This window comes from Cyprinus carpio, chromosome A1, assembly GCF_018340385.1.
Source record: "Cyprinus carpio isolate SPL01 chromosome A1, ASM1834038v1, whole genome shotgun sequence".
Lineage (NCBI taxonomy): Eukaryota > Metazoa > Chordata > Actinopteri > Cypriniformes > Cyprinidae > Cyprinus > Cyprinus carpio.
Genome location: NC_056572.1, coordinates 4591416 through 4608060, shown reverse-complemented (window position 1 = coordinate 4608060; position 16645 = coordinate 4591416). Strand labels below are relative to the sequence as shown.

The window sequence follows — 16645 nt, the reverse complement described above, 5'->3', positions numbered from 1 at the left end:
ATTTATATTTTTTTTTTTGTAAAAATACCATCGCATATGGATAAATGAGGATGCACGCGATGGAAATGACTGGAATGGGAAGCCGATCGAGGGAGGGGCTGAACATGGGAAAGACTCTCTTTTTCAGAAATCCATGGTGCATGTAAGGTTTGTTAGAGAAAAACGCGAACTGTTTGTGAATTGACAGGTGACCATGATGCTTTAGCAGCAGCCTCAGACATCGGCAGCTGTGCCTTTAATGGCCACAACTTGAACAAGGGTTATTGAAATGCACCCCACGCACAAAATCCAGTACCCCACCACCACCACCGCACTGATCCCCAAACAGACATTATACGCTGTAACATCAGCAGCTCACCTTCAGCGCCTCGATGTCCAGCGATGCCGATCGCTCCATGTAGAAAGATAAAGTCTAACACAAAAGTTGTATATCTAGCTTTGTAGCTCCCGAGCGAAAGCCAGCCCAGTTCTCCGAGCCGCGGCGGATTCCCTCAGTCTCATACCCGCTGATCACGACTCCAGCGACAGCCTCAACTATTCGATAGCCTATTTGAAATATAACAAGTCACTCAGAGTGTCCCAACAGCAGTAAGGTGACACAAACAGACTTGCGTGTCGCTCTCCTGTTTCCAAAGGCAAAAAGTGTTTCCGTCAGTAGGAGACCGTGTTGTCATTGAGAGAGTTGAGCGCGCGAACGGCACATTTGCAGCAACCCCGGTTGATCAGTCTTTCAAATCAACCTTTTGCGGTATATTTAAAGAAATCGGTTCGATTCGAGCAGGCGGATGAGAAGGAGGCTGTCAGCTTCTTGCTGTGATGCGGCTGGTTTATTGATTGAATGTTTGATTGACTGATCGGTTGATTAGACAGTGCGCACTACGCGGCTGCTCTATTTGGTGATCTCCAGAAACCTCCCGTTATCCAAACGCGCTCCTCCAACCGAGTCCCGGTGCGCTGAATACGGACTTTGTGTCTGGGAGAGGGGTCTGGGGAGGGAGGGATGGATGGAAGAAAAAAGGGGGAAGATCTTCCTCGAGTGGATTGTAGGTGATTTATTTCTCTCTCTCTCTCTGGCGGCGCAGTGACTATCCACACTAGCCAGTTGACTTGCACAGTCCCCTTAGTCTTCTGCGAGCAGGTTCTTTTCATCACTCAAAAAATAAACTGTCCTGCGAGTTATTCTCCTGGGTCCTAGAGCTACGATGTGAAAGAGAGAGATTGAGATTGTGAGAGAGAGAGAGACTCTTGCCCGCATGCTGGGCTGATCCGCAATGCTATTTAAGTTTTAATTCGCATGCGTGTGTTGCATTTTAAGTGCATACTGTTGACTTGTCCTCTTAAACAAGTGTAAGCATTTCAATCCAGTATTTTCACTCTAAAGTGTTAGTAAATAATGTAAAAAATGCTACTGCAGATCGTTGGTTAACTGTAAGTTACATTACAATATTGTAAAATTGTATTTTAAAAGATAATAAAACAAGTTTTCCAAGTTTTGATGTATTAAGTTATAATTTTATGTGTGTGTGTGTGTGTGTGTGTGTGTGTGTGTGTGTATATATATTATATATATATATATATATATTAATAGATCAAATAGGTTGGTCTATTAACATTACATTATGTAATGTCATATGCAGTCAGGAAACATACATACAATGACATCCTGACCACAGCCAGTTTTTACTGTACATTTAACACAAAATAATTAAATTGTGACAATTAATTCACACGTTATGTACTGTAGCTTGAAATGAGAAATGTGAAAATGACATTAAAAATTGCTCTAAAAATAGCCTACACAACAGTATTACAGCTGAAATCATTGTTCCAAAGGCAGGGCTTGCACTGAAGATCTTTTTTTTTTCATTGTGCCACTCCGCAATTAATCATTCCTTGGCATGGATTTTACATGCGCACCTGACCTCAGCTGGGTACATTGTGCCAGCCCCAGATCTGGTGACGTCAGCTCCCAGTCTAGGACCCAAATTAACAGCCCACCGTAAAGTGAGCTGAAACCACAATGAGACAGATTTCAAGTGGAACAGCTCAACAGCAATCGTGTGTGTTCGAGCATCCGTGCGTGTCTGTGTGAGAGAGATAGTCACATACAGTCTGGGAAGGCTGAGAGAGACATTCATGCAGAGAATATGTAGGTTTAACTATTGTGTCCTAGATAGATGGAAAACATACATCATCCTCTGTCTTGCAAATTTTGGCCTGTTATTCCTGAATGAGGTTCAACTAAATGTATGTCGAGTTCAGCAAAAGCTGACTGTCTCGCCACTTACATGTCTGTGTGTGAGAGAGATTATTAAAGGTATAGTTCACCTAAAAATTAGCTGAAATTTTACTCATGAGATTGTTTCTTCATGAGAACATACAGTATTTGGAAAAATTTTGCCTTACATCACTTGCTCACCAGTGAATGGGTGCTGTCAGAATGAGAATGAATATATACATTATGGATGCATATTTGACCATAAGCAATGGTTTAAAGTTAAAATGCCTTAATGATGGATTTGTTTATTGCAAACAAACATCTGTTTACTTGACACAATGTTAATTGATGGACTGGAGTCGTGTGAATACTTGTGGATTATTGTGATGTTTTTATCAGCTGTTTGAACTCTCATTCTGACGGCACCCATTCACTGCAGAGGATCTACTAGTGAGCAAGTGATGTAATGCTACATTTCTCCAAATCTGTTCCGATGAAGAAACAAACTTATACATCTTGTATGGCCTGAGGGTGAGTACATTTAAATTTTTGGGTCAATTATTCCTTTAAGGTAAGCTTAGAAAACATATTCATATTCAACACCTGCAAAAAAAAAAAAAAAAAAAAAATCCCCTGTGTTTATATTACAGCCTGTTAAATCTAAGTAAGACATGTCATCTTTCTCAAAACAAGACCACTTGCAGACTGTTTTAAGGGATGAAAGAGAATCTAAACCATTTGATTAAAGAATAAAATGAGTGAATGCATTAAAAATGTCCGTCTGACATTTGCCACATGCATCTGTGTGGTGAATGACATCTGTGTTTATCCTGTCTGACCTTATATTCGTTCTGCATAGAGATGCATGCTGGCCAAATGAAAGACATCATTTGCTACAGAGGTATGAGTGAGTCAGGTCCTTGGGGGGAAATGGAACAGACCAACCATGCACTTAGCTTGTACGTGAGCTAATAAAAAATGATGAAAGAATAACTTAATATAGCTGATGGGTTATTTATGCCATCTAACATACTGTTCTTGAGATATACAGTAATTTGTCCTTTTAAAATTACTAGACAAGAGGCTAATGTTTCCTTGTTTAAATAGCAATGGAACATAAATCTTTTTTATTCATATACATACATATTCATATATTTATTCATATACATACATACATGCAAGCATCAGCATTCAAGTGTACTGTAGTAGTCATGGCATTTAATGTTTAAGCAGTTTGTGTTAAAGGACATTATTTTCTCTCACAATCAAATGTGAGAAGCTGTAAATAGCTGCACTCTGCCTTTTAGTGCTTTCTATTACCCTAGTGACCGCTCAGCTGCTACTTGAGTAAAACAACTAAAACATGTATTATGACAAAGAAACAGGGTACATAATACACACTAAATAGCATAATACATCTTCTGGAATGTTCTTGTATGTTCTTCACAATTAATAAATAATAATAATAATGCATTGTTATATTATAATTAACACTTTATTAACACTTAAGAACATTACATAAGCATGTCAAATGCTTTAATTTCTCATTTTTGCCGTGTCATGCATTCTCCATGCTCAATATCATTCTATAATAGAAAACCGTTTTTGGGTTTGCCCCCCATTGGCAGGAACTGGAGATACAAGGCTACATATAAACGTTTGCATCTTCCTCAATTACTGCTAATGCTGTGACAAAACTATATTTCTAAAACATGTTTACAAGAAAATAAAACTTATATAATTCTAAAAGACTAATAAAGTTACTCCTGAATCATTTTGAAGGATTTTACATGGTATTCCCCTTGTTATGTCGTGCATTTTAAAATCTAGTTAAAAACTACAAGAGCCACAAAGCGATTGTGTGGCCTCTGATTGGAGGCGAGTGTAGCCAATCAAAGAGCTCAGCAGTACTGATGCGATAAGAGCATCTTCCATCATGGCGGTGGCATTCAAGGGATTCCAATTCAACCTGCCGTTTGCATCCATATTGTTGATTCTGCTGCTATGTCTTCAGTCTGGAGGAGGGCAAAAGAAAAAAGAGGTACTGATGTTATGTTGAAGCTGTCTTTCACAGCACCCAGGGCTGTTAAATTCTGGAAAAGTCTTACAGTGTCCGTGTCCAACTCGAGTATCTGTATAAGGCTACCAGCCGCGCAGTTAAATGATGTTGACATATACATGACCCAGAGACGGCTATTTTTAAAGCTGCATGGGAAGAACTAAACGCTGTTCTAATATTAATATATTTTGTATTAATGTTCTAGCAGAATGTTGTTTGTGTTTTATCCTCGCAGTTGTCCGTTCTACTAGGATTGTGAACGCAGCCGAGTGCGCGTGTCCGTGTAACGTTAACGTTGTATTAGCGGCCTTATACTGATAAATATTTTTGTGCAATATTAAATGAATAATTCTAATCGAGTGTTTAACACAAGTAGAAGTAGTGATTTATAGTAGTATTAAATGAATAATTTTAATTGAGTCACGTTTATTTCTTTATTAATTTAGATCAATTGTTTACTCGCATTTTAAGTCACAATATTTCAAAAACATTTATGATTTTATATTTACATAATATATATATATATATATATATATATATATATATATATATATATATACACTTATATTTTTTGCTATTATATTTATAGACTTTTATATTTCTGAACATATTCTGGATACTTGATCAGTTTGGTACTTGAATGGGGGTAATAAAAATAATTCAGAAGTATTAAAATAACTTAATAAAAAGTGAAATGTAATGATCTTTTAATTAATATAGATTAATTAAAAGATCACTACATTTTTCTTTTTATTAAGTTATTTTAATATTTCTGAATTGCCTTCATTATGTACCGCAGAGTCTAGACAGTCTCTATATAGTCTATTTGTATGTTCTTTGTCTATTTATTTTGCTATATTTTTTTTCTTTGTATTTGTGTTTTTGTTTTTGTCTTTTTCTTGTCCTCTTTATCTGATGAGAAAATATGATGTGTATTTGAGCTTTTATTATGCAATGTGGTGGAGGAAGCAACTTTCTGCTTTCCCCTCCTGCATTTTTAAACTCATTTCTTCATATTTCCTCTTCCTCTTTTGTCTTTTCCTCCCTCTCTTTCTTGCCCCGGCACTCTGCGGGTGCTGAGAAGGGCAGTATTTTGACTTCCTGTCATTTGGTCTTAATATATCTCTTAAGGTTTAATCTGCCCTCTACAAGCAAGGGAGGAATATTGCAGAGTTGGTAGGGGGTGTAGAATATTTTTTTTCCCCAAGCCCAGCTACTCATTCATCATCACAGCCAAAATTCTCGTATCTTGGCTTGGCTAATGTGAAAATGTAAGAAAAGATGAAGTCAGCAGTTTTGAGCTGCTTGAGTTGCAGAGTCTTTGTTTGCTTTTGTTTCCCCTCTTAGTCGGCCTGAGGTGGACTCTTCTTTATAGTGTTTAAAGATGACTTGCCAATTTATTTCTTCTTATTTTGTCCTTTACTTGTTTACACTCAGGGTCAGGGATGAGATTTCTCTTTAGGTACTGTTTTCTGGTTTTATTCCTGGCATTTTGAGAATTTGGGTGCAAAATTCCCTTCTAGCTTTATTTTTAGGTTTTGTTTGGATATAATATACAAAATGGCTGAATAATGATATTTTAAGATATTATGGGATTTACCAATCCGTTTGTTAAGTCTGACGTCACGTGTCACTGCTTCCGTGTCTAAACGCTCTATCAGATACCATGAGAAAACAACAAAAGGTGCTAATATACACTCACAATGTGATATAGTACTACCAAAAAAAATTTCTAATCCTAACCTTTAACTCCATACTCCAAATCCCAGATAGCCAGACAATGAAAATACAAATATAAATAAATAAATGTAAAAATTCTTTGTGTTTGGGACGCTGTGAGCATGGAGACTGTAGTGTGCACCGTAATTTTGAAAACGTTTAATAAATGTCTAATATGAATAAACAGTACTCATAAACGGCTGCTAAGGTAGTATTCTCAAGTGAAGCCTGCCTGCCTGTTTTTAATATTAATTGTGAATATATTGTGTTTATTAGAGATGTGTGAAGAGAAAGAAAAATATATATATATATATATATATATATATATATATATATATATATATATATATATATATATATATATATATATATATATATATATATATATATAGGTATTAAATGCTCCTATCTTATTTTATTTTCAACCCTGTTGCCAGGTTGGGTTTTCAGTATCTTAGATGCCAGTATTCAATATTTCAATATTTTAGATACTCACTGCCAAATACGATCATTCTCATGCAAGGGACGTCTGTTCTTAAATCTAAAAGCGATATAATTTTATGTATAGTTGGGCATTAATTAATTTGAAAATTAGTATAAATATGTGTAAATATCATTAGCTAAATATTGTGTTTTTGTCTACATACTGTTTAATAGCACTTTACTATTACATGTAAAAAATGTACAAAGGCACTGCTGTTAGATGTATTATTTATTGAAATCAAATTTATATACTTTTATTAATTAATTTTAAACAATTGTTTTTGCTTAATAGTTATTTATTTATCTAAATGAAATGTTATTAATTTATTTTTATCAGTACCTTTTGTACTGATATGTATGTATGTATATAAATGAAATGTTATTAATTTATTTTTATCAGTACCTTTTGTACTGATATGTATGTATGTATATATATGTATATATGTATATGTATGTGTATGTGTATATATATCGATATAACTCAAAATAGGCTTCTCGTTGGAGTACATGGCTGTGTCTAACACTTGTTTGGTTTGCTTACTTCAGCAACTGCTCTTAAATCTAAACCCCGTAGGCTGTGTTGAATCACTCCCAAAGAATGAGTCAAATGAATATCTGTGTAAGTTATTTTTGTCTAGATGTCATGCTCTGTTCGGTTTTAATGCATAAGAGGTGCTTTTGCTTACGGATGATAGATTTTCTTAGTCTTTTCCTACTTCTGTAGCCATGGGCATAAATTTGAATATGGACAATAGGTTCATGTCCCTTCCACTGTTACCTAGAGACCCCTAACAATAATTCTAGCCATCGTAATTGTGACAAAATATAATAAGCCTATAGGTAGTATTGTATATTTCTGTTTTATGCTTTCAGGTTAGGCAATAATTTAGGTTGAATTTATTTCTTAATAAATACAGTAAAAAATATTGGTTTTTTTTTTTGTTCTGTTTTTTTTTTTTTTTTTATATATTTAAAAAATGTATTTATACCTGTGATGCAAAGCTAAATTTTTTTATTAGTTTACTCAAGTCTTTAGTGTCACATGATCCTTAGAAATCATTCTATAGTAGTCAACATTTGAAGTGGATAAAAAAAAGTTCTTCAAAGTTGTCCTAGGACAAGAACGGGGATTGTTTTGGTTTTAGGACAACTTTGATGAAAGGTTTTGATCCACTTCAAATGTTGACTACTGCATATGCTGAGCATAGAATGATTTTCAACATTATATTAAGAATTAAAAAAATATTAAGAATGTTTTCAACATTAGGGGCCCTATCAGGTGCAAGTGTTTTTGCTAGTTTTAGCCAGACGCCGTTCTCAATTTTCCCGTCCTGCGCCACGTTGTTTAAATAGCAAATGTATTTGCGTCCATTTGTGTGCTCATGGGCGTGCTGGTCTGAAAAAATTATGAGGTGTATTTCTGTTTTGAGGAACTGAAAATAGACTGCACCATAGAACAACTCAAACCTAGTCTAAAGTCAATAAAGGCAGTGTTTTTTCTTTATTTAAAGAGCGCATTAGTGTAGGTGGGTCCACAACTCATGTACATGCTGCTTATCAAAAACACATGGACGCACAGCAGCACACAAACATGCCACATATTAAAAATTAAAGGATTACAGTGCAAAAGAATATTATTGTGTAGGCTACATAAATATAAAAACACCTATGTCATAATGGATAGTCATCGCATGTATCAGAATTAGTCTACCTGCTCCGTTTGATCTCGGAGAGGTGTTCTGTCTTTGTGCTTGCCAGTTCCACCATGTAAATGGCACAAGCGCAACTGACTCTTAAAGGGAATGGCAGATGAGACTCTAATTGGTTTATTGCATGTTACGCCCAAAAAACACCCAGTACTCATTAAGAGAATAGGGACAACCCGTTAAGACCATGCGCCCGGGCGCGCCAACCATTTTCCCGTCGTTAAATTATAAAAAATGGATTCGGACACGCCCAGAGTGCATCTGCGCCGTGCACTTTAGACCATGCGCTTAGATCATTAAAATATGGACTTTAGTTGATGTTATTAGATTTTTTATTTACTTTTTTTAGAAGATGTAATTATTTTTTAATTATTATTTGATGTTTAGTATTTTAATAATGGACTTAAAATATTTTGGAACAATGCAAATCTCTTTTCTGTCACTTTTGATCAGTTTAGTGTGTCCATTCTAAATAAAAGTATTAATTACTTTAAAAAAGGTAATGCATATATGTTTCACTTACACTGACTAGTATATTTTTATGTATAAAAAAAAATTGTTAATACTTCAGTATTTCTTTACATTAAAGTTATTAAATTAATGTCTGCAATTAATTATAATTAGATGCAAAACTGTGTCTAGTTTAATGCTTGTTTATTGTTATGATAACAGTAGCAGTTATTTTATGGTGAGTATAATTGCTATAGTATAGAATTTGTATGCTGCAAAGAAATCAGTTTACATTTTAAAAAAAATGCCTATTTAATACATTTGAAACTGATAAACAAAGTACACTGTTTGAATATTATAAAAAACATAGAGCATTGATGAGCTGCTTACAATATCAGTCTAAGCTTGTCTAGTACCGATTTGGTCACTGATATATAATACAGCTCTAAATTTATTGTTGTAGTTATTGGTTTGTTAGGGTATCAGCCTAAGCTTGTCTAGTACCGATCTGTGGTAGAACATTTCTTGTAATATCTGCCGCAGGAATAGTGTCCAGGCCCCTGATAGCTCCATCCTGACTCGAGAGCAGCTGGAGCTGAAGAGCAGTGTGATCCCTTCTCCCTTCAGCTCTCAAACTGCGGCTCGACTCATTACTGTTTCGACTGGCACTGGGGCAAAAGGCTTGAAAGAGTTTATGTTCTGAAACAACTGAAATGTTTGAAGTCTTGAAGCCTCCCTCTCGCTGGGGTGAACAGTGCGAGGAGGGCCACCCTGCTGAGTGTTTGATGAAGGCAGTTTAATTCTAAAAGCTCAGAGGCATAATGATGCATACGTGTAGTCATCCATAGATAGGAAAAGCGCGACATGCTGCTCTGCCTCTCTCATTCTTTCCCCTATTCTCTGTTTCTCTCTCTTCTCTTTCTCGCTTACATTTTTTCCCTTACACTGTTGGTATGGACTGCTTTCCCGTGGCATTGATCTCTCAGATTGGGAACACGGTTTCAGTGTGCCAACCTGCATATATACATTTCCATAAAGAGTCTCATGACCAAGCGGCAACCTCCTGCTCTCTCTCGTGAAGCCAACACGGAAGTGACTTAAACTGTAAATCGTCAACTGGCTGCTAAAGGCTGGCTGCAAAAGGGAGTCAATCCCATAGACTCCCCATGTTAAAATGCCCAACTTTACAGAAGAAAAAAACTTGTTTACAGCCTGGTTCAAAAAATTATTTTGGTCTATATAGCTAATTTTGCCCTTTATGACAACTGTGAGGGGGGTGAATTTTATTATAAATAAATATTGTGGTTTATTATAAGCCTTAAAGTTCTGCATAATTAAGGGTGTGGCCAATTGAGTGACAGGTGGATTGCCGCTGCTGACATAGCCGTCAAGCTAGGTGGGTGTGGCTTCAGCAACCAACTTCTGCCTTTTTGCCCATTTTCGATTATCTGGGAGTGATGTGCGGTGACGCGCTACCAAGATGGCGACGGCCCGCTCCGCCCACTTTGAGCTTCAAAAACGCTCTTCAGAAAACTACGGTGGTCGAACAATAATTTAAAACCAGACTATTTAGACCTTACAAGTCTTACCATTTCAACATGGTAGACAGCTGCTGTATGCCAGAACAGGTGGGGGAAGCTAGGGTTGCCAACCATCCCGTATTAGCCGGGACGTCCCGGCTTAATATATGTGTCCCATACGTGACCTCCCTTGGCCCGTTTCTTGCCCCCCTCATGCAGTATTCTCTAAGTAAATCAGAAAATCCTGAACACAACTGTTCGAGGAAGGTTGCGGAATCCTCTGCCGGCAGGTCATCCTCCTGGTTCACAATAAGCGGTGCTCTGGCTGACTTCAGTAAATCAGTTTTGGTAAATACAAACAACGTGATTATTTTTCATGAGTCCAACATCCAGCCACGCAAGAAAACACGCAATCAATCTGAGACGTGATCAATAAGGGAAGCCGTCTTTCACATCTTTCACTGCAAAATAGAGAAAATTTTTTTTACATTTAAGTAACTAGCTTCTTAACCTTGTCTTATTCGTAAAACACAAAATTACCAATAAAAAAGTATCAATCACCAAAAGCAGCCCATTTGAATCTATAAATTATCTTTAATTGAAAATACACATTTCCCTATATATACACGATTGTCCCATAAAGCAAAGGGGAAATAATTTTATCATATTCCTAATATCGATAGACAACTAAAATGGTTCACTGCAAAAAAAAGGGGAAAACAAACCCAAAATTTGGGATTAACCGGGTTAAAAAGATTCCCTTTACGTTTGGATGCAAACCCAGCTATTGTGACCCATTTTTAGCCATAACCAAAAATAATGGAAATAAATGGACAAAAACATTTAAATGTAAAAACGTATTTCTTGGCTCTTGAAAGAGGACAATTTAAAATACAATGTATACATAATTTAATTTAAATAGAAATATTTAAGTCTTTACTGAAAGAAAACATCTTCAGAAAAATGGAATGCTTTTGATTTGGTTAAGATTTAATTTTATTTTTTATGTTTTATTTACTGTGATTTAGTTTATTGATATTTACTGTTTATTTTCAGTTCGATTACGTTAGCTAACAACACAGTTGACATACCCTTTCAATGACAATATAGCGGGTTTATTTATCAAAAAATTAGATTGTGTCCATTTGTACCCCTTCAGGCTTTTGAAGGCTTTTCTCCGGAGTAGGACGAGGGAAAGTTGATGAGGTAGTTGTAACCTATTGATATGTACATTAAAAGCACCCTAGGGACATTATAGGGATTATGTTTAATCTATTAAGTTTTGCTATGCACAGGTCTATGTCTCATGAATTAAAGTGCGCAGTGAACTCTTTGCCTTGAAACTCATGCTGGCGCCACTCATTTCATATTCTTCCAGCTGTCCCTGCCTGCCAGCATGGTGGTGTAAACAGAATGGGTCACGTGACATCCAGAGCTCTATTGGAAGGGAAACAAGAGGCAAAGGAGAAGAAATGATTGGCAGAAGGGGAATGAAGGAAAATATTGAGTCGGACTCACGTTCCCAGCATGAGCACTATGGCACAATTATAGGGTCATATGATTTCCATATGCAGAAGAAAATGTGTGTGAAATCATAGAAGCTGCCATAAAAAATGGATGGAAAATTTACAGTACAGTGCAGAATGTCACAAAATTTGACACATTTTGAATAAAAATTAATTATTAAATTCAATTGAGTATACCTATTTTTTGATGAAAATGTAATGAAATCATTCAAACAGAAATCAGAAAAAAATATAAACGGAAAACTCCCAGGAAGAATTTGGGGATAATAAAGTGAAATCTGGGAAAAGTAAAACTGATTTCATAGGGCCATTTTATATATATATAATTTTTATTTTATTTTTTTTGTCAGACTATTAATAAATTGTTCTTAAATTGTTAACCCGATCTCATGAATGTGTGAATTAATACCAATTGACTTTGCATGCATATGATATTCCATGGTTAGGATTAGGGGTGTAGGGTAGGTGCGTATTATATGTATGCCAAAACTGCTTATCATATGCACGGGAAAGCTGCGTATTATATCAAAGTCTCTTTAAACAAGTCACGTCACTCGGCGGCCATCTTTGAAATGCCTCTTGGGCATGCAAGTGCAGCTCCTATCTCTTTGTATGGGGAAACATCAAATTCTCTAAAACTGTTCACTAAGCTTACAATTAAATTTCATATTTGAAATCACCAAAGAAATCTGACAACAACTGTGTCATAAATGTTGTTTCTTTTGCTCAAATAGCATTATAAAAAGCTTAATTTTCAGTTTCTGATGCCAAACAGTCCTGCTATTGATACACATTTTCATGAGACCTGAGGATGAGGATGAGGCTGTAAATTAAGTTTCATCATTGCAATTAATTAAACACAGTTTTTGTTTACTAAAATAAAAATAAACCATTAAAACAGAATTTAGAAAAATAAAACTGATTTCATAAGGCCCTGGCCACATATCTATCAAAAAAAAGATTGCTTTTAACACAATGCGACATCCACACCATTAGGTGTCAGTGTAAGTCCAGCAAGACTGCCAGTATCTGTTAGTTTAACAGAAAAAATAGCGCATAAATCCCAATTTCTCTGAAAAATGGCAGATGTGGCATAATTTTCCAGGCTTCTTGGAAAAACAATCACTATTTTTGCAATCGTGTTTGTGCTTAACAGAAATGGAAGACTGGGTAAAAGCACAAAAGAGCATGAGTCCATCGCACATGTGCACAGCCGACGCTCCTATGCCTGACTGGAGCGACAGCGAGCTGTGTTTAAGGCCCAGTGTAGTGGATTTGCAAAATGATTTGTATTGTGCTTGAGAAGCATTACCAAAATGATTCTCCATGCCATCCAGACAGACGCAGTGCCCCAGCCGCTGAGAGGCTGTGATATATCAACATTAGACCCAGACTCATTCCACATGCATTGCTTATAAAAAAAAAAAAAAAAAAAAATCATGGTTGGCCTAGCCCTGAAAACCACACACTCTCTTCTCCAACAGGGCATGCTTGTGTGGTTCGTTCTTTCACTTTGCGTTTTAAAATGCAAAATAAGGCTTTAAAAGATAAATAAACAAAAAAGAACCATGAATATTTAGCATGCCCTGGGCCCCCCTCCGGTCTCCACTCATGTCAGATCCAGGTCTGCAGGTGTAATTCCATTTCCCTTGTACATTTGATTTAATATTCAAGAGATTTGTAGGCCATTTGTAACAAATGCATTGATATTCTTACCTTCTCTCCAAGGGAAATAGAAAAAGTGGACGAGCAGTGTGTTTTCAATGCACTGCAGTGTATAAATTCTATACTGTATATAAAAGTTTACTTTAATAATTAGTTAATTTTACAGTAAAAGTGGGCAGCTGTTCCCTGAACTTTTAGACATTATGGGATGTGATGTGACTAGGGCTGCACGATATATTGAAATAAAATTAATATCGCAATATCTCACATTCTTGTGCAGCCATTTGACTAACATATCACTTCAGAAGACTTGAAATATATTGCACAAGTTGTATGCACAACTTTTGTTACTTTTATATTATTTTGTGTCCTTTTTGAAGGTTAAAGACTCCAGTTTCTATTAACTGTAAGTCCACAGGAAAGAGGGATCAGTACATTATTAAAGAGGTCATATGATGCTGCTAAAAAGAACATTATTTTCCCCCCCTTTCTGAAACGCATCGATTTTTACAAAGCTCATCGTTCTGAAAAAGCAAGGTGTGCTCTGATTGGCCAGCTATCCAGTACGTTGTGATTGGCCGAATGCCTCAAGAATGTGACGATGTTACGCCCCTTAACATTCTATGCTGTCTCCCAGGCCAGCAGCACACCAGCTCTGCTCCTGCACATCCCATCATCGGTTCTCTTTTAGCAGTTCAGTCAATGTACTGTTAGGAGGAACTGAATAACTCGGGATAATGGTTTATTTCGCGTCAGAGGGAGTGTAAGGCATGTAAACCGAATAACTTAAGTCATTTGTGGATTAGTGTGTATTGGAGACGCGAACCGTTTCAAAAGATTCAAAAGTTCAATTTGGTGAACTGATTCAACCGGTTCAATAAGAAGTTCCGGTTAAATAGAAAGATTCGTTCGCGATCCGGACATCACTAGACGAGACAAAACTGATAAAACCCATTTCAAATGAGGCATTTGTTGCATCCAGTGGGGACATAATTACTGATTATAATGACTTTTTTTTATGGGTTGCGTTGCGTATCGCGCTGTGTAAACAAAACCATGTCTGCATTTGTGATCAGAGAAACAACAAACAACAAGCCTACTCTACTGCTAAAAACTCGCGACAAATTATTTAAATATAAAAAACGTACTTACAGGCTGTGAGTCAGAAGCGCCAGACTGTCCTTGCAAAGTTTGAACTGCCCAACTTTATAGAAACAGCCATTGTGCCACAGACACATTGCAGGCTACTGGTTCAGGAAACAGTTCTCATCCTCCATAAAATGCGCAGCACACATCTGAATATTTGGGTTGGACTATTCTGGAACAGTGTTGAAATACAACTTAACCAATGATTTCTAGTCGTGTCCTCTTTTGGATGGCCAAACAAAGTAGTTTCGCTTTCACAACGAAACACACAGCGACTCCACAATATGGCAGCGGCGGCAACAGTGAAAATAAAAATGATGCATTCTTTCTTTGCGTGAACATTTGGGCGGCATTATGCAAATCTTTCCACACAGTGACGTAACCATGTGGGAGTGTTAGAACAAGCCATTTTAGGGGGGTGTGGATGACTCTTAACTTTTATAAAGAATATCTCTTTGGATTTGAGACTTTAGTCTTTGCAATTTTACAGATCTTCTTTATGCACCAAGAGCTTGTAACACTACAAAGAAAAAGGAAAAATTGAATTCGCAATCATATGACCCCTTTAAAATCTTTGTGTTCCATGGAAGAAAGTAAGTTGAGTAACAGTCTTCTTTTTCCCATTAAAATTACTCGTGTTTTTTACATTGCATACTACTGAAATAGTTTCAGATCAAAATATGTTACCAAGTTAATTTTATTTATGAATTTGACTGTTATTCACTATTAGCAGCCCTGCTGAATGAATAATAATAGCCTGTGTGGCAGAGTTGTCCGTTTGATGGATGCTTTGTGTTCCTGAGACATTGCCCTGCCTACATTCTGACATTTTGGTCAGAAATTGGGCATAATCAGAGGGCAGTTATTTTTGAAGCTGGGGGAAGGGGAGGGTACTTGCATTGACCACTAGGAAGTCAGATGTGCTCTATTTAACATCAGTCCTGCAATGTCTTTGAGGAGTCTAATAAATTGTTCAAAGATTATTTAATCAGCCTGATGTTTTTACAAAACTGTAAGCTCTTTTCCTGTTATCTGTGGAATACAAAAGCATTTTTTAACGATTTGTTAATTCCAAAATACTTATGTGCTGTAACCATTTTGATGGTTTCACTTTTTATTATCCTTTTTTACTTCATCTCTCTAGGATTTTAGTTAGACTGTAAACTCCACACCAGTTTATTTCCCACAGGTTCTTTCATTCTCTGAATTTCCCCATGTGTGTTTTTTTCATCCTGAGCTCTCGGGGTTACGTGAGAGCTCTGTTAACCTGTGTGTCATGCTTTGTGCTCTGACCCAATGTCTCTCGTTCAAACTCCTGGTGTTCACTGAGCCCAAAAGAGCTTGACAGCTTCAGACTGCTGACTTGGTGCTAAACACAAAGACATCAGTAGAAAAATCACCACCTGCAAACATCATGTTGTCTTTTTTGAAGTATGGTATAAGGTAACAACTTCCTCTTTCATTCCTCCCAGTCCTGTATACCCTCCATCTGTCCACCCCGTGGCTTTTGACATCTTCGATTGTCCTTTATCAGTGCTGTCATAGCAGTCGTCATCACAGTGTGACAGCGGATGATCCTGGCAGAGATGCTTTAAGCAGAGGGCCGGTGTGGACGAGTCAGCCTGTCGAAGCGGATAACGCATTCGGCCTTATCAGCGCTGTGCCAGCCGTTCATGGCAAAGCCTTAAACATGCATTAAATAATCTATCAGAGAGAGTTGTTCATTAGGGAGAGTAGTGACGGAGGAGGATGGAAACCAAGAATCTCTCCAACGCATCTCTCTACCTGTCTTTCTCTTCTTCATTCTTGTCACTCTTTTGCCCTTTGTCTCCCACTCTCCCTCTATTTTTTGTCAGATTAAGGTTGTTCCGCTTCCAAGATTTCCAGGGTTTTATCAGTATTCTCAGTGTGTTTCAGTGAAGGCGCCAAAAGATGCTGTTGCTGTGACTGGTTGCTTTGTTGCATTTAAGGGTAAATGCTTCACCATGTTACACAGAGCGCTGAGAGAGAGAGAGAAATTGCTGTCAACTGCTTGGAAGCCATGGAAATAAAATAAAAAAAGTTTAGTTGTCAAACTTTAAAAGTTCACAAACTAAGATCCAATCAATTATAGGAAAACATGAAAATTCCCTATATAGCACCTAATCTGCACC

General features: G+C 36.7%; 2 protein-coding genes across 4 annotated transcripts in view; one reads left to right on the top strand and one right to left on the bottom strand.

The window, feature by feature from the left end:
* Window positions 1-1208, bottom strand: part of LOC109073381 (zeta-sarcoglycan) — a 237824-nt gene extending 236616 nt beyond the window's left edge. For 2 of the 3 annotated variants that reach the window (XM_042720165.1, XM_042720236.1), the window contains exon 1: window positions 359-1208. In XM_042720165.1, the coding sequence (XP_042576099.1) occupies window positions 359-397 (39 nt within the window). In that variant the 5' untranslated portion in view covers window positions 398-1208. The remainder of the gene's footprint in view (window positions 1-358) is intronic. The other variant, XM_042720101.1, reaches the window with a different exon arrangement.
* Window positions 1209-4106: 2898 nt separating this feature from the next.
* The window catches only part of LOC109093804 (tumor suppressor candidate 3-like), a 73679-nt gene continuing 61140 nt past the window's right edge, over window positions 4107-16645 (top strand). Inside the window, exon 1 of the mRNA XM_042720015.1 lies at window positions 4107-4259. Coding sequence (XP_042575949.1) covers window positions 4155-4259 — 105 coding nt within the window. The 5' untranslated portion in view covers window positions 4107-4154. The remainder of the gene's footprint in view (window positions 4260-16645) is intronic.